Source organism: Haplochromis burtoni, unplaced genomic scaffold, assembly GCF_018398535.1.
Source record: "Haplochromis burtoni strain Fernald_Lab_line unplaced genomic scaffold, NCSU_Asbu1 Contig_117, whole genome shotgun sequence".
Taxonomy (NCBI): domain Eukaryota; kingdom Metazoa; phylum Chordata; class Actinopteri; order Cichliformes; family Cichlidae; genus Haplochromis; species Haplochromis burtoni.
Window position 1 is genome coordinate 1,392,011 of NW_024582478.1, and position 26,813 is coordinate 1,418,823.

The following is a 26,813-nucleotide window of genomic DNA, read 5'->3' on the forward strand; positions in this document are numbered from 1 at the left end:
TTCAGATGGAAGAAGAGGAGTTATTAAATCACGGTGAGGATTAGAGGGTTGGCAGAGAGATGTTGTAAAGCTGTCACCTTCGCTGGTTGACTTACAACAAGAAATATTAAAGTAAGGGAGAAGACTCGGAGGAGGACGGAGGGAGTAAGAGAAAAGCGATCAGGTGCTAACAGCAGAGAGAGGGAGTTTCAATAAAGAGGGTTAAAGGAGGGAAAAGTAGAGCAGTGAAGAGGAGGAGGATGCAGAAATACTCAAACGTGAAGGTATGAATTAAACGAGACCAGAAAGAGTAGAAGAAGAACAGCGGGAGTCCTCCACCTCTCTGCTGATAAATCATCCCAGCAGTTAAAATGAGATTTTTCAGCTTCCCTCAAGTGGCCAGCCACGTTTTCACCTCACCTCCTGTAAACATAATAAAACGACTTAATCCCCCGACCAGGAGCGAGACACGCTTGCTTCTACTCTGCGGGGAGATGAAGGTCACAGAAAGCATGTGAAGCATTCAGAGGCTCTGATTTTATAAGCAGGTCCAAAGTGTGGACGGTGCCATCGCACCAGGAGCGGCCGAGCCTCCCGTCTCCTCCTGCGGCGTTGCCTAATTCACTTGAAAAAAGAACCAAATACTTAACTTCTTTGAAAATCCAGAGTCTTGGAAGGGTTTTCTGTGAGGTGGCAGTGAAATCATCGCAGTGATGCCTGCAGGATTTCTCTGCCTGGGCTGCAGGAAGGCCTGCAGACGAATGAACCGAATCAACAAGAACACAAAAATGTTTCTTTTCCTTTGAAGCGCGATGTGTTGGGAACCAACGGGAAGCCCGTTTTAGACATTTTTATCCTCTCATCATTCAAACAAACCTCTCCTTCAACTAACATAGGAAGCTGTGCACAAAGAGTGGATATCTGTGAGCAAAAACAGCCTATTTCAGGAGCTCCGGGTTTGAGGATGTGGGTTACAAGGTTACTGATACACAGTCTGACTCTTTGATATCACTCAGCTTTTCTTCTCTGCATCATCCTGACCTCCATCAGCTCAACACAAGAAAGCATCACAGGGTGCTTGTGCATTAAAACCTGCAGTGATTCCTGATGAGGCTGCAAACCGGGATGTGACACAGCTTGTTGTGTTTACTCATTGTTTGGCAGCGACCCCCGCCATGCAGCAGGAACAGAAAATAAAGATGGATCCAGCTGATAACCACGGGAACGGTTCTCCACAACAATATCGCCCACTTCTACTCTCTGGCTGCTTTATGGCTCCGATACGTGATACTGGGACACAGTTCTTAGACCCTGTGTTTTTGTGTAATCGGTCCAAGAGAACAACCTCCGGGGATGGAACAGAGCCCACGCTGGTGTGCCAAACGCTGCAGGTCCTCTGTTTACTTAAGGTTCCAATAGTGACTCATAGACTCCTGTGTTAATGTCCAATTTTAAAGCAGAGAAACAAACTTCTGTGTTCATAGGTTATGAATTCACTTTGCTAACCAAGCTAATTTATAATAGCTGATAAAGTTAAAATAAGTGTAGCCCAGCCATGGTGGCTATGTCCATATTTTATATATAGTCTTTGACTTGATCCCTGTTTCTTTTAGTGGGTTTTTCCATTCATGCGTGTAAAACTGTACTGCTTTATTAGTTGCATACTACTCTTAATGTCAGGTGATGCTAGTACAGCCACAGTGCTAAAGGTTTAACTCAAACTAACAGTTGTCTTTGACCTGCAGTTGAACTGAATCTGACCCCCACCCCTCAGAAAAATGCCATAAACATCTGTTTTATTTTTAGAGCCGCCTTCAAAACTTGGCCCTCTTATCTCGCTGGCTTTGCCACATTGTTTGGCTGTGAAAGAGACTGCGTAGTGTGTTTGTTTGTGCGTGTGTTCAGTCTGAATCACACCGACGGACAGACAGTAGAAACAAATGCTGAGTTTCCTTCAGGGATTTATTTAGAGTCTCGACAACACCCAGGTTTCCTTGGGTACAAACACACGGACGGACGAGCGTCTTCACGTGTGATCTCTGCACTTGATGCTTCACGTTTCTTTGTCTCCGCCGCAGTACAGTTTCTCGAGGCGCTCAGTCACATGTTTGCATGTCAGACGAGCAGAGAGGAAGAGACGCTTTGTCCTCGTCTGTCTCCACGTTGACAGATCTGAAGAGGCCGCTTCCCCGAGTTTCACTCCATCGCATCTGTGTGTGCTTATATTTTACATGTATAATAACCGATGCAGAAAACCGCTCAGCTGTCTGTTCCCTGGATTTTTAACCCTGGGGTGACAGCTTTACTGTTGTTTACTTGAAATTTCCCACACAGGCACATTTTTAAGTGAGCTCTCATCAGTAGGATGTTTGCACCGTTTTCTGCCTCACTGTGTGAGGATTCGGCTCTGAGAGGAGATTTCCTTCATCTAAAGAAACTTTTAAATGAGCTGTGTTTGTTCTCCGGTGTTTGACTGTCATTACTGTCAAAGTTTCAAACAATAAAAGGAGCCATTACAGCCAATAATCCGTCATCACCAGGAATTACACAGGAATGCTTTTCATTTGAAAGGGTTTTATTTGCAAGTCTACCATTAGGTGGATTAGAGTTGCAGGATATTAAAGGCTGTCATTAAGTCCAGAGTCATTCTCAGCTGCTTTGATGCGTGTAGTTGCATTAAACCTTCAAAACATAGTCTAATTAAGGCATCAGTTTCCCTCGATTGCATCTGTAAGGGAAACCTTTTATTTTTCAGTGTGGCAGAACTGAGAAGCCAAGCAGAAATTCCTCAGGTTGGAAAAGCTTGTTAGTGCATCCCAGAGTGCATCCAGTATGGAAAAGCTCCTCCTCTGATGATACCAGTGAGCTCTTGAACGTTTTAGTTCTCATGTGTTCAGAGCGCTGCTGCCAAGTCGTGCTGAGGCTGAATTAAAACACGGCCGAGGGAAAAACCTTCAGCTGTCTTTCTTCTGTCAGCAGGCGTCTGTCCAACCTGTTGAGCTCTTTAAAACCAGCTGATGTTATCCAGCCATCCGCTCTGATAGATTATGACAAATTATGGTTTGATAACATGGGCGGGTCCTGTGCTTTACGGGCTGGAATAGTTTAGGTTAGGCTATGGATAAAGTGGAAGGAATGAAATTAAGTTAGGACTGCTGTTGTTCTCGTTAATTTGTTACTAGACATGCTTCAATAAGCTCGATGAAATCGGGAGATTCTATTGGACTGAACAGCTGTTAACATCGAGTTTTATTGTTGCAGGTCCAAGTAGACACAAAGGAACTGTACAAAAAAGGAAATGTAACTGAAATGAGACGTGAAAAAAGGCCACAGAGAGAGAAAACGAAGATGACCACAAAGAAACAAAGGAAAAAACCACAGAGGAATGCAAAACAACAATGAAGGGCCTCTAAAGGACCACAGGATGCCTGAAAACATCTCCAGACACACTCAGACTACAGGCGGAGAGAACGACCACAAACAGGCCCACAGTGACTAGAAAGACTCAAAATAACGAAACCAACATATGTAAAACTACGGAAGACACAATTTATATATTATGGAGTGATTTCACTCCTCTGTCCCTTCGTCTGTCCATCGTTGCATCTTATATTTTGCGGAGGACAATCAGATTGAGCAGAGTTACTAACAAGCTGCAGGTACCTGCCTTCCCTCTCTCAGCAGGTACGTCTCTGTTCATCCCTCAAACTAAAGTCTTGAAACCGGCCGTCACCATAATTTATGAACGGCACAAAGTGATAAATGGACCCGGTTCCCTCGTGAGCTACGTTCCCACATTAACCGAGCCGCCGCCTCGCTGTACTTCCTGCGCCTTGCTGTACTTCCTGCGTGCTGGAGAGTTATCCAGGTGTTTGTGATTTGCTAAAGATGAATCCAAAGTGCAGAGGAAGTTTGGGAATATGGGAAATAAAAAAAGAAGACTGGGTTGTTTGTTTTGGAAACGCGATTCGATTTTCGATCTGGACAGTTTGGCTGTTTCTGCAAAAATGTATTTAATTTGAATTTAATTATCTGTGAATATCAGATGGAGCCGCTTTGATGTCTTTATTTCAGGTGACTGAGTCCCAAATAACCAAACTGAAGTAGGTAAACAAACTGTTTCTTTGCTTCTTGTTCGACACACGTGACGCGAACGACGACCTCACGCTCCGACTCGTAACAGTCACGACGTCGGCCGAGCTTTTGAGTCTGTCTGCAAACACGCTGGAAGTGTTTACGTTGTCTTTCAGCATCCGTCTTCACTCAGCAGGCCAAGAAGAACCTGACACGTTATTTATGGTCTGCCTTTGGCTCTCTCTCTCTGTCTGTCTCTGTTTTTGGAGTGTATGAGCGCTGTTCACGTTTAGGAATGTTTTCTAAATGAGATATGCAGCTAGTGCCGTTTGCCAAGAGAACATCCAGTGTTTTCTTAGATTAAGATGCCAGTAAGCCCCTCTGGATGGATTCTGGGCTCCTCCGATATGAATGTAAACATATTCCAGTAATCGTTTATCTTTATCCTTCACTGTTGACTTAATTTAATGAGATCTGATTGCACAGCTTTTTCTTATAAACTGACACAACTCTTCTTTTCATGAACCTCTTTGTGACACTTCAGTGGCTTTAGAGCGAGTTTGCATCATCAGGTGAAATATTCAGAGGTTTTGGATGATTTGCTATAAAATGAGGCATGACTGATTTAGTACAGCCCGCTGTGAGTAATGTGATGTATTTTGATTTTAAATGGGAATGAACTGTTTAAACAGTGTTTTCCTGTTCATTCTGACCACTCAGAGCGCTTTACAAACCACGTTCCCACAGCGCTATCTTCCATCGTCTTTCAAGGCACCCAGAGAAAACCTGAGCAAGCACAGGAAGAACATGCAAACTGCTCAAAGAAAGACTCATTAATGCACAGATAAGTCCTGCTGCAGGATAACTGCATGCATTACTGCCCGCCAGGCTGCTGAGTGTTGGTGCTCTCTGTGCAAAACACTGCCAACGCTGTGGGTACGCTTATTAAAGGACATTAATGCAGCGACCACATCGTGTGCTGCAGAGCCCTGAATAGTCAGATGACATCATCACAGAGAAAACTCTGGTGTTTGTTTAGCCCACATCATTAGCTGCAAGTAGCTCAGAAGTCCTCTAAAGAGGTCACACACCAGCTGGTGCAAAGTCTGAGCTGCGCATCGCCCCCCCGTCCTCCTCAGTCATCCTGCAGAAGCTCCAAACTACCGTGAACCGAATAATTAAACTGAGCTCGACTGGAATAACTCAACAGTGAAGCTGCTTTCATCTGGTGTTTAAATAGACTGGCTTCTAGTGCTGCACATAACGTGCTCTCCTCTGCATACGTTTTAATTACCGAGTACTTCATAATGATTAGCAGCCTCTCCAGTTTGCAGACAAACTCCACAGTCCTGCACGGTGACGGTGGTCCTCGTTCTGCTCCTGATACCACCAGCCTGTAGGTTAAACACCGATGCTGTGCGTGCAGCGTGATCTCACGACAAAGCCGAACACAGCAGGTTACATGTAAATGTTTGTGTGAAGGTGGAGCCAGACTGGATTCGTCTGAGGTGCTCTTGGATTATGAGCATTTTAAGCTTCTTGAGCTTCAAAAGCATATCTAACATGACGTGTCATCTCTGTCCTGTTTCTCATTTCTCCTCCTATCAGCTGCCGTCCTGAGTGTGATGTAACCGGTCAGACAATCCTTCTTCACGATGATGCTGATTTTTGCTGCAGCCCTGCAGGCAGCAGGTGCAGTCAGGACCCGAGAAGCGGCGTCTGTGCACGCGATTTTCATGATGGTGTTTCTCGTCCCTCTGCTGTGGCAGCCTGCAGCATCGAGCGCCGCCCCCGAAGCCAAAACCTGGAGCCAAACGGGGCCGCGGCTGCAGCTCTCCCACTCAGGTAAGAATCACGTCAAAACGTGCTGAGAACAAGTGCTGAGAACAAGTGCTGCACTTTTGAAACCTCCAGTGTTTGAGTGTTTGAGGACTTTTCACTGAACAAGTAGACGTAATTATTTTAAAAGTGTCACAAATAGGTAAAAAGATTGGCTCTTAGGGTCTTGGGCCCCTCAGCAGTTTCCCACTTTGCCCAGTTGGTAATCCATCCTTTGGGTACCAGTAAAAAGAAATAGAGCGACAGACCAGTCAGTGAGGATTAGACCAGTCTGAAAGCTGTGGGTGTTTCGTGGGTAAAGCCTGACTTTCCAGCTATTTAATAAACAGAATGAGTGAAACCAAAGAAAATCAAGTGCTAGCTGTGATGTTTGGATGTTAGAACCTCACATCTGCACCACAAACACACCAATGACAGACATTTACATTTTCATGTCCACAGTTTATGTGACTCCTTTGGTCTCTAACTCATACAAACACTTTAGGCCTAATTTGCCAGTTTTGCGGACGATTTAAGCAGCACCATTAATCACGACTGTCACTGGTTGTAGCTTTCCACAGAGCTTTTCAGTAAACACATGAAGACTGAGAGTCAGAAGGCTTTTTAGGATCACAGTTGGCCATCGAATAGATTGTTTCAGGCTTTCTTTGGTGGCCAGTAGCAGAGCTAAGAAACAATATCTTCATAATTGAGTTTAACCTCAGAGGAGGAACTTTTCCATCTGTCATCTTCCTTTTTGTCTTTTACTATTTTCACATGAGAAAACTGTGACTGTTTCGTATCGTTGTTGGGTCGCTGCCTATCAGTTAACGTCCCCACTTGTACAGTCGAGACTTGATTAAGGTGCTGGTGAAAGTGGATGTTGGATTATTTCCTGGCTTTTGTGATGTGTGATGGTAGAACGGTCTGTCTGTATCCGGCTAACGTTTTTCAGCAGTAAAGTCATAATCTCTGGGGGCTTATTGCAGTCTGGAGAGAACTTTATAACTCTGTCAGTGAAGTAATGTCTATAATACACAAAGTGATCCGGGGACTTGTGTCGCTGTAAAAATGTCCCCCACGTACAGCAAAGTCACATTTTCCTTTACTTTCCTAGAGTTTTAAAGGACACTGATCTGCGACGTCCTGATTAATGTCGATAACAAATGCTTTTTGTACTCAGTAAAATATTTTATGAGTGCAGTGAGCAGAATTAAAGTGGGAGACTCACTTTAGCGTCACATCTGATATTTTCTGTGTTGTTTTCTATTCAGATTGTTTACAGATACTTTGTTTTATTTCATGTTGTTTTATTGTATTTTACATTATTCCGATTGTTTCTCCGTGGGCCCCTCAGGTAGTGAGGTTACAGCTCGGTGTGTGCTGTAGCAGGTGGGCTGCAGGGATACATTTTCCATTTTAACGCCGAGCGTCGCTGTGACGGTGAACGGAGCTCCAAAAGGTGATGAATGTGCAGTTTGTGGTTTGTTTTGAGTTGTTTGGCTGTCTGACCAACGTGAGCTTTTGTTAGCACAAGTTTGTGATTCCTTTGAGATTACGGTCAGTTTTCACAACCAAGAAAGACCCAAAAAATGTAAACAAAGTACAGATCCTAAAACAAAGTGCGGTTGTTTTTAAGTCTGGTTGGGGCCGTCATCAGATGACTCGTGATGTCTCGGCATGCTTTGCCAGGCCTGGACTGCAGCTTCACTTCCTAAAAAAAAGTCCATGTCCACTTTCCTCACTGTGCTATTTCAAATCCAGTCTGCTATCCGGTTGTTAAGTGGTGATGTGACGAATCCTGCTTCCGGGCCTAAAGTAGTCTGCGTTTAATATTGTTTAATATTGTGTTGTGTTTTGTGTTGTTAACATGTTTAATGTTTTGTATTTTCTTCTATTTGATCTCAAAAAGCTCCTAAAACAGTCAGTGATCCCTGCTGACCTCCCTCGGCTTTTATTACCACTAATCATTTATTTAAGCTCAGTTTTTAAAACCTTAGGATGTAACTACAGCCCAGCCCATGCAGCAGTATATGAATGACTAACCTCGTATTGTGGATGAATTATCTCAGCTGTTCTCCTGGCTGAAGTTTGGTCCTTTTACAGCATCCTGCCATGCGATTACATTTGTTCCTGACCACCGAGAACACTCACGCTAACTTTTATCGAGTGGAAAAAAGTTAGCTTGTTTATATTATGCTAACATAGCTGTGTCGCTAGCGGTCACGTAGCACATCATTATATACCAGCTAGCCCAACTTCAGTAACCCTACAAACGTCACTGCTGTTTAGTTTTCTGTCTTCATTTATGCTGGAAGTGATAAGCAGAGCTGTACGTTTTAATTTGTTTCCAAAACCCCGCAGTCAGGACATGCTATATTGTATTTAGATAGAAGCTAGCGAGCTAACTCCCTGCTAACTTCTAACTCCGTTAAATGTCATAAATTCCGTTTTCATGGATGCCTGGATGTTAAACTCAATTGTTACACCTGGTAGAGCAGAACGCTGATCATTTTATTAAAGATGAAAGACTTTAGACAGTTTTTCAACTCTCAGTAATGCCATAGTGATCATTTGATATATGGACCTGCAGCGGAGTTTAGCCCAGACACGGCTAGTGACGTCAGACTTAACGACCGGATACAAAATATTAGAAAGCCTTTTTGACTGTGCACATTTTTGTTCTGATGTTCTGAGTGCAGGAAAAACAGCGGTTTATGCGACAAAGATTCATCTTAAAGAGATAATTGGACACGTAAATTGAAAATAAAAATGCGCTCCACTGCAGGAGCACAGCACTTAAATCACCAGTGAAGTCATCTATCCAGCTCCAATCACACTAACACACTTTTCTCCCCCTGAATGCTTGCTTCCTCCTTGGCAACCAGCAACACCAGTAAAGCCAACAACTGCTTCCTATCCAGCGGTAATTAGTTCAGGGCGGCTGGTCTCATTGTGCTGCAGTTAGCGAGTGTTTGTCAGCTGAATGAATGAGTGAAGACATGGAAGACTGGAATTAGTGAAGCAGTGACTGTGCTGTTTGTAACAATCGAGTGATTGTGCTGAAGTGAGAGGGGAGGGTTTCGGAATAATCGCCGAGGACCTGACGGGACTATCGAAGTCAGAGACATTTGAATACACTCAATGAATGTCAGCGATACAAAGGGAGGGAAAAGGAAAGACCTGAAAGTTATTTTGATGGATTAAAGATAAAAACAGAAGCACATAATACCTCAGTGGAAACTGCAGCTCTTACATGGAGACACTTATTCTGTATTATTGTCGGGTCTTACTGTACAGCACTGTTGTTGTGATTTGGTGCTATATGAATACAATTTAACCTATTGAACTGAAGTTATTTTGGCTGAAAATTTCTGGTAATAAATGATAAATAAAGAACTAATTTCCTGTTAAGGCATGTTTATTAATAATTAATAATAGTTAATTAATCAAAATTATTTATGTCATCAATTTATGATTTCTATACAAACAGTGACCTCTGGGCCTAAAACATGAAGCTAGCACTAAAGTGTTGAAGCTGCAGTTCCTCTAGTGTCCACTTGAGGCTCCACCAGTGAGCCAGTCCCCTCAAATCTGGTACCGAACGTCTCGGGGTTGAAGACTGTAGAGCAGAAATGAACATGTTTATAGTCTGTTTTAAGTATAACTTAGAATTGTTAGGGCGTGGTCTCTGACTGACAGGTGGGTGGAGACGCAGGTGGCTGTCAGCTTTCAGCGGGGAGGTGTGGCTTCACCTCAGCTTACTGGAGCTCTTTATATCAGTGGTCTCCAACCTTTTTTGCGCCACGGACCGGTTTATGCCCGACAATATTTTCACGGACCGGCCTTTAACGTGTCATGGATAAATACAACAAAATAAAACTAGTACCGGTAGCAAAAAAAGAAGATTTATTCATAACACACGTGAAAAGACCAGGAAAACCGAGTTAACGATAAAAACGATAACAAAATAACGCTGAAAACCGATAAAAACCCTGAAAACCAGACATTTCACACCTGAGCCTCAACTCTCGCGGCCCGGTACCAAACGACTCACGGACCAGTACCGGTCCGAGCCCCGGGGGTTGAGGACCACTGCTTTATACCATTTGCACTTATATCTCTCCGACAATACAGCTTACTATGTAGTTAATAGAACATCCAAGAAACTTCAGCAAAACCACTGGTGCATCAAATCTATCTGTTATTGGTCCTGTGACTCAGGTGATGGAGAGACGTTTAGCTCACCTATGATTATGTGACACGTATCATGTACAGCAGGGGTGGGGGAGCTCCAGGCCTCATCATGTACAGCAGGGGTGGGGGAGCTCCAGGCCTCGGGGGCCGGTGTCCTGGAGGCTTTAGATGTCCTTGATCCAACACAGCTGATTCAAATAAACAAACTGAGCTGCTTTCCGCATTATGCAGCTAACGCGTCAAATGGAACATTCCAGACATGTTACACACACACACACTTTCACCACACATGTGGCATCACCTGCGAGTACAGACGTGGCTTTCTGTGATGCTTCTGTTGCGGTCTAAGAAGCTTCTCTTCTGTCCCGTCAGCTGACGTCCATTTCAACGTTTTTACCCAAACAGTCCGATCTCGGAGGACGTCTCGCAGTATCACGCTGCTGCTGTGTAATGGGATTACATGTGTCTGTGTGTGGCGTTGGAAACAGTAGCAGCTCAGTGGTTTCATGGCAGTAAAAGGAGGCAGTGAACTCCATTTAATGAAGCACGCCGAGGTCCTCGTGCTGTGTTTGTAGCTGCAGGATGAACAGCAGACGCGCTGTTAATATTTTATAAGGTAGATACTCAGACAGGACACACACACACACACACACACACACACACACACACACACACACACACACACACACACACACACACACTGAGCTCTAAACTTTATAGTTGCTCTTTTTATTCACTGTTTTTGTTCACGTCAGTCAGTATTTATTGAGTGAACTCTTCAGCTTTCCTTTCTTCATTTCATTTTCCCACACACTTTGATCCTGGAGTAACACAGACAAACTCAAGTACTTGAGGTCGACCTTAGCAGCCAGCATGTGTCTGTCCTTAAGTGTGAAAAGTGAAGCAGAGCCTTAAACCTGTGTTCTTCCTGACAGGAGCTTTCAAAAGAATTTGATCAGTGACCTCAATGAACATTTCCCTGGTGAGTCTATAATCCACGTCTCTAGCTTCAGCAGGTGTCTTCCACTTGCCAGCCATCTTTAAATCAACCTTGGCTGTTATCTACCTCACTTTAATTTAAGTGTTTCCCAGGATACAAAAACTTAATCATAAGTCAAATTTGGACAAATAAACAGGTTAAATGTTTCATGACTTTGTACCAAACTAAGATAAACAACATTTCTTTATTATTATCGACTCTGCTGTTACAGAAATCTCCACAGATTTCATGTGTATACAAGTTGCTCTCGAATGATGTTTGGTGCTCAGTGAGTAGGACACTTTAACCACCAAAATGTGAAAAGTTATGTTAAATCATTTGAACTTTGAACAAACAGTTGGGTAAATAAACACTTTGATGTTGTCGTGTTGGGCACAACCCAATTATCACAAGTGAAATATAGAGGATCGTTGCTGCCATACTCAGTGTTTCCAAATAAGATGAGATAACCTTTATTAGTCCCACGCGTGGGAAATTTGTTGTCCACTACATGAGCAGCTACATGGTGGTGAGGTTGGGTGCATCTATGAATCACGAGGTTGGTGGTTCGATCTCTGCTCCAGTGTGCGTACCAGAGTGGGCTGAAGTGTTCCTCTGATGTGTTCACAGACTGAGCAAGTAGTTTATTCCATCACTTATACAGTCCAACACACACACACACACACACACACACACACACACACACACACACTGGTCTTCGCTGCAGGATGAGGGCTGCTCTCTGTGGATTCCTGCTCAGGTCAGATGCTGGGTCAGCTGTGACGCACACACTTTACCCCCGTGAGTGTGTGTGTCTGCAGGATGTGTGCATGCCTGATTGGCTTAAAAGTAAACCGACAAACGTTGCGGGGCCACGGCGTGCGTGAAAGATCCTGTTGTTTCCCGTCTGTGCTCTAATCTGGGATCGTCTTCGGGCCTCTGGAAAACACACGCAGCCAAACATTCGTCAGCTGCACCTCTGGTCTCACACACATGAACGCTCACGCACACGCATGCATCGACACATGCAGGCAGGGTTTGCTCTCACGTGTACAGGACGGACTCGGACTCTTCTCAGCCTGTCGACACATCACGCGGAGATCGTAAACGTGGACGTGATCACACGATTACACACAGGCGTGCGTTTACACAACATGTGAGGATTCCTGTCTGTAGAGACTTTATATATTTTTATGGTTTCCATCTAAAAGAGAGATTCTTTGCTGTCATTTGTGTAAAATGAAATAACCTTGCATTTGTTAAAAATGATAAACCAAATCTCAGAATAATGAGGAGTTTATTTTTCCCACAGTTACCAGCTTTATACTCAAGACGGAGCGTAACAGTGATCTGGGTTTAATGCCGGACTTGTTGAGTTATGAAAGCTCAGAGTTTGGATCTGCTCAGCTGTGGTGTAAATATGTCTGACGCCCGGCTCACAGGGTGTTTATACTGCGGACATTTCGCTCATGACTGTGAGACATACATTAAGATTAGTCTATGTTAAGCTGTCTGAATTTTAAAACACAGCTTTGGAGTGTATTTAAATGCATCGACGTTAACGTTTCACCTTTCACTGGTGATGAGGGAACTTGTGCAGGACTTGGCAACCAAAACTATGTGATGACATTATGTGATCACGCGACAGTTGCTCTGCGATCCACTCATAATGGCATTAAGTGTAACACTTGCTCACTTGTAGAGGTGATCTTAACAAAACCTATGAAATCATGAACCTCTCTGTCCTCGAAGAGTGCTTTTCAAAAGGCTGTTGGAGGGAGACGGAGAGACGGAGCCTGTGAAAGAGAGGAGGTTTGAGAAGTTCAGACAAACGGTTGGTGTTGTGGAGTGTGAATACATGCCAGAGGTGGATGAAGGTGCCCGGGTGCAGAGCGAGACAGCTGTGCCGAGTGTGAGCACAGCCTGGAGCTAAACAGCAAATCACAAACAAACTTAAAACCCAGAACATAAACTCAAGTCTAACTCCACCACGGCATCTTCTTGTGATGACGACATTGGAGTTGGAGAGAAATGCACAGTTGTGGCCGCTTTTTAGCTGTAGTCATGGAAACAGTCTTTAGGTGGGGTTGGTGCAGTCTGAGAGCGTTTCAGCAAGTTGTTAAATGTGCAAAACAAAAAACGAATCATTCAGGACAAAATTCAACATCCTCTCTGTTTTGCGTTCATTTACAAAAAGAAGTAAATGTTTAACTCAATATGAGTTGAAACTATTGAGCTCATGAAGCCATCACCAAACAGAACGCAGCCAGAGGAGTCGCCCCCTGCTGGTTATCAGTAGCAATGCAGGTTTAAAGTAATTCTGCACCGGCTTCACTCTTCAGCTAAAAGCTGCAAACGTATTTCCACTCACTGAGATAAAAACACAATGCAGCAGTCACAGCAGTTGTTACAATCAGAATAACTGTCAGCGTGTGCAGTGATCTCATTCCTTCTGAAATGCTCGCCTTCAGGACGGTGCCAGATTGTGACCGCTCGTCATCAGTTCCTATCTTCACTTTGGAGTCTCAGGACTCAGTCAGTCTGAGTCGGGCTGGGACTGTTTGCAGACAGGTTGCCTTCCACCAGGTGATCAGAGGCTGAGGATGTTTAACCATCAGACTCTTGGTAACCAGCTGTTCGCTGCAGCTACTTGGAATCCAACAGTAAACAAATTCAACCACCAGCTTCTGTTAATCTAACAGAGAACAGCAGGAGTAACTGATCAGTTCTTCTTCACACAGCAAGTGAAAGTGTGTTAGACTGTGAGGACACTCAAAGCTCGTGCATTTAAAAAATGAGGTTGTTACCAGTGAAACTGACATGTTACATCTCGAGGCAGCAAACCGAGTCTGTCAAACACGGAGCTGTGAGACCTGAAGGCTCAAACGGTCAGAGCCGTGATGTAAATGTGAAACTACATGTTAGCTGTCGGAGCAGTGTAGGGTTGTGCAGAGTATAAATAAACAGCTTTCAAACACTTTGTGAAATCTTGTGTTCTGTGTCAGAACTCTTCACACATTCGGTGCTCAAGGCGAAGGAAAAACCAACGCCAAACGCTCACATTCAGACAGCAAAGTGAGAGAAACTCCAGTCCTCTGGACTTTGGCTACATTTCCAAAGTCATATGTATATAAATATGTATATGTATAAGTGTGTTTGGGTTTATTGTTTCAGGGATGGACGCCTGTGTTGGTTTAGAGCAGATTTAACATCTTCCTGCTGTTTCGCATATTGACGAGGAGTTTTGACACTCGTGTGGAAAAAATCCAACTTAAACACGCTGACCTCATGTGGGACTGTGGGATGGGAATTTTTCAGATGCAACACACACACACACACACACACACACACACACACACACACACACACACACACACACACACACACGTAAAAGCACCTACTGATAGCTGTGACAGTCCAGAGCCAACGGGTGTTATCTCTGCACACATTATTGTGATAGCTGGCCCCTCTGACACATATAAAAACACCAACTGGCATATTTGAGTATGTACAAACATCCTACACATCTGCAGCCCACATGCACTTTAATCCGAGGTGTGTGATCAGATTTGTCGATAGAAAGATTTGTTGCTGCGGGGAGTCTGTCAGCGCTGATTCACTTTGGCCACGATGGCAAAACATCCACAAAAAACCTGAACTGTTACTGAAATATCAGGTCAAGAATGCGGCCTGTGTGTGTGTGGGGGGGGGAATGGAGGCGTTGGCCATACTGTAAACTTTGACCTTAGACCCTGCTGTGATTATAGCCGGTAGATTTAGGAGAAAAGGAAGGAAAAGAGCAGCAAAAAATGAAGAGAGAAGAAACACAAAGAGGTAAAAAGTCATGATAAATGATGAGACATTTTTGGAGGGTAAGGTGTCAGCGAAAGAAGGGAGGTAGAGAAAAGAGGACCTTGAAAGGAGGCAAGGAAGGAAGGAGGGGAGGAGGAGAGGGAGAGATGACACGTTGGTAGGTCGGTTTCCTGAGGTTAATGAAGCTGTCAACCACCTGAGACGAAGCAGAGCAGCGAAGGAACAGAGAGAGGAGGGCAGAGAGGGGTGACGGCGGTTAATTAAAACTGTGCTGGCTGAAGGTGTGTGTGTGTGTGTGTGTGTGTGTGTGTGTGTGTGTGTGTGTGTGTGTGTGTGTGTGTGTGTGTGTGTGGTTGTCGGGGTCTTGATGTGTTTATACAATCGCCTTATAGAGACACGCCTCTGTTTGTGGACAAAGACAAAGTCTCCATAATATACAGTGACCTGAATTTTAGGGGAAGTCTTGGTTTCCGTTCGGTCACAGTTAGCTTAGCTCAGACTGAACGCTCAGAGTCATATTTAATAAACTCAAAAACTTGAAATGTAGATGAAAAGTGTCACCACAGCTGGAGGATCCCCTCTTAAATTTGGCAAAGTGAGTAAAAGGGACCTGAAAAAGAAAATCTTCATGACCAGGCAACGAAGCAACTGCTCATTTATTCTGTGAACCTCTGTAGCCGGGCGCTTCTGTATATATCCACAGGATGAAGGTAAACACCTGTGTAGCTCCTAACTAAGAAATGATGTTTTGAGCTGGTCGGGTGACTGAGACGCTGCAAAGTTTGGGTTGGTGTTAAGTTCAGATGAGGTTTGAGTTTGGTTAGATGTGTGGATTAATGTGTGAGTGGGAAAAATAAACATAAGGGTGATGAAACTGTGGTAATTGTTACCAGTTTAAGCAGATATATGGCACACGTTTTAACGTGCACAGCAAAAACACAGGTTGAGTTTGTAATGTTCCTGTTCAGAGGACACGACGGACAGATGAACTAGTCCTCACAGGACGCCTGAAGTGTTACCAGAGGCTCATATTTGGCTTTTTGTTGTAGATTTAATCTCATCGTTCGGGTTGTTCTGGTTCTCTGTGCAGCTTTTAATACAAGTTCAGGATCTTCCTGTTCGGTTTTATAAAGCCGTCATTTCCTTGTTTTCACTGCTGGCATTGCATGATGGAAGGAGGAGGAGGGGGATTTTACACACACACACACACACACACACACACACACACACACACACACACACACACACACACACACACCTCATAGACGCTGGTTAACGTTGCACGGTGGGGAGCTGACAGTTGCCTTCGATCTTTAACTCGTTACCAGATAAGAGGCTGTGGTTACAGATAACAGCGTCACAGCTTGTAGCTTTATGAGCTACATGTACTGATGGCATGGCTTTAATCTCACACACACACACACACACACACACACACACACACACACACACACACATTTTTGCCTTTCTATAAGTGACTGAAGAGGGAGGGAGGAAATGGGCAGCTGTTTGTTTCAGCAAACACTCAGAGTGATTAAACACACACACACACACACACACACACACACACACACACACACACACACACTCTGTTATACTCGACTTGCTCTGACAGCTCACTCTGTTTCACCAGCAGTGTTTACCAAACACACTCTAACACTACAGCCTCCTTAAAAGTACGTAACACATGAGTGAGTGTGTGTGTGTGAGTGTGTGTGTGTGTGTGAGTGTGTGTGTGTGTGTGTGTGAGAATATGTGTGTGTGTGGTTATGTTACACAAGCACAGCAATATTCTCCCAGAGGAAACACAGCAAACCTCTGTATTCGTTGTGTAGGAGTTTCTCTCTTTCTGTCCAGAATATTGGCACATAATCCATTTAGCCAAAAACAAACTCCACGATGGACCGATCTCTCTGAGCTGGAGATAATTGGATTTTATCATTAATAAACTACCAGAGTCCAAATCTTGTTTGTGTGTCCAGCTGCAGCAGATTGGCAGTTTGGAGAACTTTAAAAAAAGAAAACACCAGCAGAAACATGCAGACGCAGTCCCTGCGCTGCTTTTAGGCTCTGGCCTGACTTTTCCTTGGATCACTGACTGTTTCCTTAAAGAATTTCTATAATTGATTCCCTGCTGATCAGCTATTACATTAACTCACCAGAACTATGAAACATTAAAGAAATATTCCGACATGGAAGTTGGTGAGAACATTTCTTGTCTACGTGCTGAGACACAAACCCAGGTTTTATTTAGCTCAGCTTCGCGCTGAAGACGCATCCATGTAAGATTAGACCTGAAACCTGTGCCTGTTTGCACTTTTTTGCTTTCTGGACTCTCCGAGGCAGCTTTGCATGAAATTTAAAATAATTCTTCTTTGTCTGATACTGGGCCTTGGTGTCTGGAATGAGCAGTTTTAGCCCCTCCCCCTTTATGTCATCTTTAACAGTAATATTGATTGACGGCCCCTCATTATTTGAAGCTTTAGCCATGTTTTTATGACCATCTAGCTTTGTAAACGTTTCTAAATCAGGTTAAGCATTCAGCTCCTCTTTAAGGAATGAGCCTGCTGTAAGAGAACGAGAGAAGCAGGAAGCTGTCTGTGAAGGTTTCACATGATATTCTTTCAGAATAAGAGAAGCCACGGGTGAGGCAGAAGAGCTACTTTTGTACAGTTGCGTCAAGCCTTATAATATGAACTTCTACAGACGTACACATCATTGTAAAAAGGTTTAATTCACCAGGTGTGATGCAGGTTAACATGTAAAATGATGATTCCCTCTCTGGTGTGTTTCTCAGGCTCGTTGTTGCCTGTGAGTTCAGTTAGTTTTACCTGTTATGGCTGAAGTCACCAGATTTCATCAGCACGCTTGTTGCTCTCGTCCTTCTTCTCATGAGTTTGTGCCGTTTTTGGACTTGGCACGCTCCGATGTTTGGAGATAACATCATAAACAAAGCTTTATTTAAGTCTGGTATAAATTCTTCAGCTGAGCACTGAGACAGGACCGTCCCTTATCTGCTTCCAGTTCACCATGTGGCCAAACCTCAGTGCTGATCACATGCAGATGAAGGTAATATATACAATGTTCTCAGCAGAGTTTAGTAATTGGAAAACAAAACATTGCCTAACAAATGTGAGGATGTAATTCTAACCCAGTGATCAAGAGCTAATGGGTCAGAGTTAGAAATCAGGCCGCATTCCTGCAGTGATGTCAGATACAGAGCACATTTAATTTGAAGGGAATGTAAGAAGGTCATCGGCTTCCCTGTCGCTTCTTCCCATAAACGGCAGGACACGGGAGAGAAAAAACAGCAGGAATATTCCGGTTCAGCCCTCGGAGAGAGAGAAAGCCCCCGAGGAGTCTTTAAAAAAGTGTCCTCATCACTTTAAAGTCACAGGCCGGCTCGGCCTCCACGGTGAGACTTTCCACTCATAAGACGCCTGCTCTGGTTTTAATCCTGCGTGGAAGCAGAATAATTCCTCAGAGCAGGGGAGTACACTGACCACAGGAGTCAGATAAGTTAAACCACCAAGCTGTGAAGCTCGCCTGTGCACGGCGTGATGATCTTTCAGGTCATCAAATCCAAACCAGTGTTACTTTTGCTCTGTTCTCTCTTTTTGCTGCACGTGCATGAGTAAAGCTGCCCTTCATTCTGTGCTTTTTACCATCAAATAACAGAGATGTTAGCAGGAAGGATGAAAAGAGTGGCAGCGCCTCTCTGCGACAGGAAGCACCGGAGTTTATGAGGAATGTGCTCTTGATTTGGGGCACCACAAAATCTTCAGACAACATGTTGTTAAAGGAAACTCCAGAACAACTTCCTGTCCTCTGCTTTTATCTCTTCATGGATTCAGAAGCTGGATGACATTTACAGTAAGACGCTGTTTATTCACGGAGACGACCTTCTGTCAGGCGGGCTTGATGTTTCTTCTGTGTCTCTGATGTTCTCCCAGGTTTTTTAACTTTTTGATGCGGGTTTCTGTCCAGGGGAGGATCTGACGTGTGGCCACACCCACGCAAACAGTGATAAAGGCAGAAAAACTGAGTCATGGCAGCTGCAAGTCCTCATCCAGATGATAAATGTGACCAAAGAGATCACGAGGCATCGTTTAATGTGATTTGTAAGCTGCGGCTGTGTCACCACTGTGTGATGTGTTGGGTCAGATTTTGCAGAAGACACTAACGACTGACAGGTGATCATTTTTCTTCTGACTCGCTATGCTAATGATTTCTACCTCTGTGGTAATGTTGGCTCGGCTTTGTTACATATCACTCAATTTGTCCTCATTGTTTCGTCCTCTGACACGGAGACAGCTCTGGGTTACATTCATATTTCATTCTCTCTCCGAACACAAAGGACTCGACTGACTTCAGAGCAAATATGAGCTCAGACAAAGCTGCAGTCCCACATTTCCTCTTACTGTAAGTGTCACACCCTCGCATCATTTCCAATGTCTTTATCATTGTTTTGAATTTGGAGAAAAAGCGAGCAGAGGAAAAAAAGGGAGTAAAACAACAGCTCAGGGTGTGTATCGTCTTCTAGATGACTTACGATCTTGTTATGAAGCAGTTTGTGGTTTTAGTTTGGGGGCGAGGCTGTGAGTCCAGCCCGCCGCTTGTTGTGGTGAAGCAGCGAAGCCAAAGTTCACGTTTGTTTGTGCGTGCTGATGCAGATGAGCTCAGTCCTGAGAGGAGTTATCGATTACAGGTGTGAGCGGCTCGATGCCCGGCACACGTGTTTCGAATCGGTGAGAAATGTGATCTTTCAAAAAGAGTTTAAAGAAAAATGGGACGTTTGTGTGAGAAGGATGCTTTTTGAAACGAGAGAGGCCGGAATGACGCCTTATTCCACGACTGTCCTCCAGACAGCTTGTTTTTCTATGGTGGCTGTTCCCAACTAAACCCTTTATAGATAAGGAGACACTGTTTAAGCTGAATGAAGTTGATTGCTTAACATCTTAAATAGACGTTAAGCAACAAACATTAGCAAGTTTTCAGGAATCACAAAAGTGAGTTTTAGTATAAATCTAAGAACTTTCTGATTAATTAACTGTACTAAGAAAAAACATGCAAACAAGAGAAAAACAAGAGCCGTATGAACTGTTGGATTAACAAAGGATTTTTACTACAGTTTACTTGGACTCTTGTAACTAAATAAAACAGTATAAAGTCTTCACTGTTTTAAATCAGACTCTTGAGACTGGGTAAAGACTCAGAATGTGAAACGTCCTGCAGGATGTGATTTCTTGGCGTTTGTTGTCTCATTTAATTGTTAAAACCTCACAAACTGGTCACCAAGCAGGTAAGTGTTACTGGTGTTAGTCAGAAATCCACAGAGATGAACAAAAACAGGTCCTGTTCTCCTAAAGCAGCTACAAACACACAGTACTTATAATAAATCAAAGTAAACATACAGTTTTATCCATGTTGTGTTTCCTCCTTTCTAAAACATCTGGAGACTTCACAGCAGTGCAGGTTCCAGTAGAAACACAGCATAATGTGACTTTTTGTATAAAATGCCTGAAAGTCTAAAAGTCACAAAAGATAAATGACTTTCACACGTGATGATTTAAAGTGCAACGTGTATTTCCTCTCTCTCAGCCTCTCTGTCCCGCGGCCAGGACCAGTGTTTGAATGAATATGACTGTTTTTCACGACTTCCAGTGTAAAGCGTTAACAGCGTGAACACGAGGCGCCTGCAGCTTCACCTGCGTGCAGAAATGTCTCAGCACTCACACCGACGCGACTTCTGCAGTCTCCGCTGCCTGCAGGCTTCTTCAGACGTATAAAGCAGTACATTTGCATAATAGCAATGCTAGTACCACTGACTAACAACCAACTGTGAGCCCAGTTTCATGATTATTAATATTCAAAACTGTCATGATCATTGATCCATGAGCCTGAGTGCCATTTACAGAGAGCCGGGGGTGTCGGCAGCCCCTGGATCACGGTGGAGGTCGTCCTCACCGTCAGGAGCTTTTAATAAAAGCAGCATAATAGCAGGAAGATGTTGGCTGTCATCTGGTCAGTTGTGTACACATAAACTTGAACAAACTAGTTAAAAAAATGAAGCTAAGTTAAATGTGGTAAATATGATGATTTGGTGAATGAAGTGAACTGTGATCGGTGCTTTTCCACTTCCTGTTTGGGAGGAATCCTCCTGCTGGAAACCTCAAAGTGCTTCTTTAAGTTTTAAAAGTGTTCAGTGTCTCACACGGATGGATTCACATGGATGCAAAGTTTGCTTCCCGAAAACTAACAGAATCATTTTAGATTTTTTGTAGACATAAAATCATGTTCACCTATTTTTCTGTAATATTTTAACAGTGATAGTTGTTGTAATTTTGCGTCTGTGCTCTGTACGCTGTGCATTCACACTGCAGTCAGTATTAAATCATAGATGCGACTGCACACAGCCGGACTGAAGCGCAGGCTTCCTGCTTTAATTTAAGGGGTTCATCAAAAGTATTGCATTCAATTTGAATAAATCCGACATTTTTATACGTTATCCTTCATTTTGATGTAGTTAAGTTTTGCAGGGAGTCAGGATAGATTGGTGTAGATGGTGGGAGATAAAGAACATTAATACTGATAATAAAAATTTAATTTCCCTTTCCAATTAACTGGATACACAGTGTAAAATAATTTGTGTGAAGGGTCATAATGCAAACACTGATCAGGTGCTGATTAGACTAAAAATGTCATAGGAGACGTTTTTCAGTCGTGTATTTAGTAAAACAACGAGAAGCGCTGGCAGAAGGAAGCCGGCGATGAAACCTCATCATCAGAGCTGAAAGTAAACGTCTGTCAGTTTGATTTCTGTCAACTGCGCCTGACAGCAGTCGGCTTGGCAGGCTAAATTAAGGAAAAATAAATGTGGCCCGACCGGTGTAATAATAGCTGCTGGAGTTATCTTAGCTATGCATCTGAGGTGGTTTTCATCATTTTAAAGTCCTGAAACTTGATCTATTAAATGCCTGCAGTTATCTGTGTCAAGGTTCAAAAGGAAACTCTTTAGCTGTGATTTAGAGCTTCGAGGGGCCGTGACGTGGGGGGCTTAAAGGAAGAAGATATGGGAGAAGGATCAAAGATGCTTAGAGAGAAATGATCCCGATGTTAAAGAATTTACTGTCAAAATCTGCCTTTTTCCTCTGATCTGTTCAGCTTCATGAGTTTAGACGAGTCTCGCGCACAACGCAGGGAGGAACGAGCCGAGGCCAAGATTCAGCACAGACAGTTAAACGATTAGGAGACGAGGGTGTGTGAGTCGTCTCCTCATCCATCGTCTCCCGAATAAAAAAAGTTAATTGATTCATGTTGGATAACCCTGTGAATACATACACAAAACATCTGCTCATCTGCTCCAACCTGAGCTCATGCTGTAGGCCAACGTTTGTCTTTTCTTTCAATAAACAAACATTTTGCAAAATCCAGTAACTGTAGCAGGATTTTAGACTTAATATCTTTATCAACACTGGATTAAATTACAGTTTGTGTTTACTAAGAGACGACCTTTAGAAGGAACATCAAAGTGCACCATGCTGAGATTTATGTTGAGATTTAAAATCCAGTCATGGTTGTTTTTTGTATGATTTGATCATATTTGTTTGTGTGTTTGAGTCAAAAACAGCTTTTCATGTCTAAAATCAGCACAAACATCATGTCTCGCCCTCTGGTGTATAAAAGGATGAGATTTCATTAAATGTTCTGAAACGAGCGCCTTTGTCTCCGTCCATGTGCTCCTTCAGGTACACGATAGTGACAAACCCTCATCCCAACCAATCACAGCAGATGGCCCCGCCCCTCCCTGCTGGAGGTTTCTTCCTGTTAAAAGGGAGTTTTTCCTTCCCACTGTCACCAAAGTGCTTGCTCCTAGGGGGGGTCATATGATTGTTGGGTTTCTCTCTGTATGCATTACTGTAGGCTCTACTGCACAATATAAAGCACCTTGAGCCGACTGTTGTGGTGATTTGGTGCTGTATAAATAAGAGAAAGTAAAGGAAGCTAAAAAACAAAGCTGGAGCCTGTTGTTTGATCAGCTGTAAGAGGTGGTTAGGAGGAAGAGAAAGAGGTACGTGGGCTTCTTTGTGTCTTAAGTTTCTTACATTAGGTCGGAGATAAAAGGCTGAGAGGAGGAGAAAGGAGAGCACTGAGTGCAGAGGAGGAAGCGAGGTAATCAAGAACAACGTGCTTCTGGGAGGAATTCTGAGAAATGACTCTAAAGAGGGTGGAAGCCGGCGGGCTTAAGGCTGTGAGAGGTTTGAAGGACTCCACAAAGAGGCGGTGAGTGTTTGAGTGTGATTATCTTCAGTGAGTGAGGTCCTTCATTCACACAGCTGCTGCCAGCCATCATTCAGCCTTTATTCATCATCAGTACAAAACACTTGAGCCTTCCTCTGAACCGGATCAAAGTCCTGGTAACACACCTGCTGCAAAGCGTGTGCAGGAACATGCAGAAGTTTAACACAACAGGTGGAAGCTGCACTGTGAAACACCTTAGTGGTACATGTACTGTTACATTAATCTTCACAAACCACAGAATTTACATTTCAATCCAAACAGAATTTTGGGGGATACGGTGTTGAGGTTTCTTTTGCTGTGAGTTCAACTTTTAACCCTCGACGTCCCTTTTTGTGGCTGTTAATCTGATTCAGAGCACAAATCCTGATCAGGCGCAGAGATGAGGTCTGCCTGAGGACACATAAAACCTCAAACAACAATTCTGTTGTATCTAAATCATGGAAAACATCACACCGAAGCTGAGAAACTATAATTACTGTGGTGACAAACTGGTGTCAGACTTGTGAGCGCAGCTGCTTCTTTGATTTTACCATCACTGTTTCTGTTGTCCTTAAAGAGAAAAGCAGAGCGACAGCAGTACATGTGATAGCGCGACTTTTCCTCTGCTTGTATTTCCTGCACTACAAACAAAGACCTTGAATGTGCTCCTGGTTTACAGGTTACACAGTTTATTGTGGAGAATTAGAAAAATCTCATTAGTATTGAGGCCACGGGTGGGGATGAGAACTGAGGCGTGAAAATAGCGTGCTAGTTTGTTTTATTTCTCTTTTCAAAGACGCTTTTTTTGGATGAGCAACACAGACTAATGGGAGGTTATTTCATGCGATCCAGACAGAGAACACGTTGGCGGACAGCTGGCCGTCAGCTGCAGTCTCCGTAATGCATTCAAGACCGAGTTTCAAAACATGTGAAGTCATGCTTCGAGGTCACGAACTTCCCTGTGAACTTTGTGTAGACAAAGCAGAGACAGAAAGAGAAGGACGGAGCTTTGAATGCGGCGTGCCGGTTTGTTAAACAGGACAGAAAATGCATCACCTGCTGCGATGCTCAAGGAGTTTAAAGGGTGAATATGTAAAGCTGCATCTTTTGGGTCAAGTTTTTAATAAAACTTCCTTAATGAAGTCACCAGAGGCTTTTTATCGTCCTGTGTGATTTGGAAATCTGAGTGAAAGAGACGCTGCAGACCTTAAGGTGATGATTCGATGGTGAAAGTCACATTTTCATGATTTCATAAGCAGCTTTGATGCAGAGGACGGGTCGAAAGGTTAAAGAGGAAAATGGCGTCGAAGGGAAGAAGTGATGGAGGGAAGACGAGGTGGTCAGAGTCGTGTCTAGATAAGAAAACACAGGCACCAATTAAGTTTCTGATACTGTGACGTTCACTCTGGCTGACCCGCCTCACGTCCTTCACTCGAGCGCGGTGTTGGCCGACTGCCCGCCACCGGATCCGCTATGAAAAGCAAACATCATCCACCGTCACCAGTTCTGACTGGGATTGAAATGTGAGCTGTGGCCAAACTTCAGTCAGTCAAACTGTATTTACATAACCTGTTTCCATGGAGACAGAAATACGAGCGCGTCTCAACTGTGGCTAGCTGCTAACAGCTAGGTGTTTCTTTACAGCTTAGCAGCTTAAAAAAAAGAACATGAACAGAAAACACTGAAGTAAAGACCAATGAGTGAGCTTTACACGAGACCTCTTTAATGTCAGAGCGCGCTGGCCCGGCGGAGGCAGGTAAACGTGGCTTCTGGGGCGTTTTTTTTCCACATGTGTCCCGTCACCGATGTCAAATAAACGGAGGAGAAGAGAGACGCCGCTACCTGACTTCACTAAAATAACAAACAGACGAGTCCAGTGTCAGAGCCCACCAGGAGTTATGTGTTACCCCGATCTCATTACCAGGAAACACGTCGCAGCCTCTGTGGGTAAAGTTTGGTTCAGGGCCTGAACTTTAACTTGGTGCCGCAAACAAGTTTTTCAATGATTTTTCTCGCACTCGTGCAAACCTGCATTTTTGTTACTTAACATTTTATTGGAAAATAAAGTGTCTGCCTTGGAAAGCCTGCTGTACAGTTCCCATGTATGTACGAGGAGTATCCTGATGATTAAGTACCAAAAGTTTTTTATTAAGGAGTCATATAACTAATGCTCACAACCACAAACCACAAATAATTACAAAGAAGGCTCCGAGCTAAAAGCTAAACAATGAACAGCCTGTGACCTTTTTCAGAAGGCTGCTCGTTTCCAGAACTAGTTGGAGGATAAAATGAGGAGCACTCTCACCCTTAGAGCCTTTTCTCGTTTAAAACTGAAGCACTAAAATGCTCTGTTAAAACTAAGATGATAATATATGCATAATGTAACTAATATATAAAGATTTTAATCACATACATGGACCCTAATAAAGTAATTTTGCATGATCCACGCTTCAAAATAATCCCTGTATATGTTCTGCGGGCCTTTTGTGGAGTTCATCCCAGTCTGAAATAAACCATTTTAGCTCGTCTGCCTTTAAGCTAGCTCTCTTCTGATTGGCTTTCCCTTATAAATGGAGGGTTCAAACATCAGGTGTGTGTGGGGCTTGCAGGTGAAAGTGCCATATAAGGATATCCTCTCTCTCTGACGTCAGACTGATCCAAGAGCAGAAAAAAACGTGTCAAACTGAGCATTTGGAGCAAACTTCAGATTCACCATCCACATGCTGACCTTATAGGAACTCGTGTTTAATGTTAGCGTCACGATTCAAACAGGACATGCAAAGGAAATTAAAGGCAATCGTTACTGGTCCAACATAAATTTGCTACAAAGTCATCCTGAAAATCCAGTTGTAGTCTTTAATGACTGAGCACAGGAGAGAAAACACACACACACACACACACACACACACACACACACACACACAGAAACTGTATCATCAAAGGTAAAGACGACATACAGCCATTAATATTACATTTTGTAGTTTTCTCGTTCCTATATTTGGCCTTTTCTCATTTTACAGTTTAATTGTTTGTTGTCAGTATTTTTTAATCTCTGAGCTATTGAATGGCTTTAAATATTAAATATGGTTTCCCTCGTTAGTTTTATAGACGCGAGTAGTCTGAAACACATGCCAGCATATTTCTCTGAACTATAAAATCTTCTTGTTATTTCAGTAAATTGCAGAATGTTTTTCTTTGATGCCTCCTGGGAGATGGATAATGTGAGATTTCTGCTCTTTAGTTCGCTGCAAATGTGTGTGTCCAAAAAACCCTGAAAAATGTGTTCACGTTCCGCTGGGAGGTACGAAAAGAGCGGCAGTTTCCTGTGCAAATGGAGAACAAGGCGGCCCTCACCGGCTCCGTGGCCAAGGTGTCGGGCTGGCTGTGGTTTGGTTTCTGTCATCTACAGACCTCCTTTCATTTGAGTCCAAACTCTGAACACGTGAGCGGTGCGATGGCCCGCTCCCCGGGGTCGCCTCTAAGTGTTAGCATGTGCTAAGTGAGGCGATGTGTTGCAGCTTGTGTGCGTGTACGGTGACGCTGCGCGCTGAAACAGAGGGATCACTGTGCTCCAGTCAAGAAACTGTCAGCACATCATTGTGTGCGTCTCCTCGGGGGAAATCATGCATTTGGACACTCAAACACATTTGTGTTGTTTTGAAAAAGAACCTTT

The 26,813-nt window shown here is 43.6% G+C and overlaps 1 protein-coding gene across 2 annotated transcripts in view; it reads left to right on the forward strand.

The window, feature by feature from the left end:
- Positions 1–26,813, forward strand: part of si:dkey-49n23.1 (semaphorin-3D) — a 98,037-nt gene that overhangs the window by 36,958 nt on the left and 34,266 nt on the right. For both annotated transcript variants that reach the window (XM_005928912.3, XM_005928910.3), the window contains exon 2: positions 5,662–5,898. In XM_005928912.3, coding sequence (XP_005928974.1) covers positions 5,709–5,898 — 190 coding nt within the window. In that variant the 5' untranslated portion in view covers positions 5,662–5,708. The remainder of the gene's footprint in view (positions 1–5,661; positions 5,899–26,813) is intronic.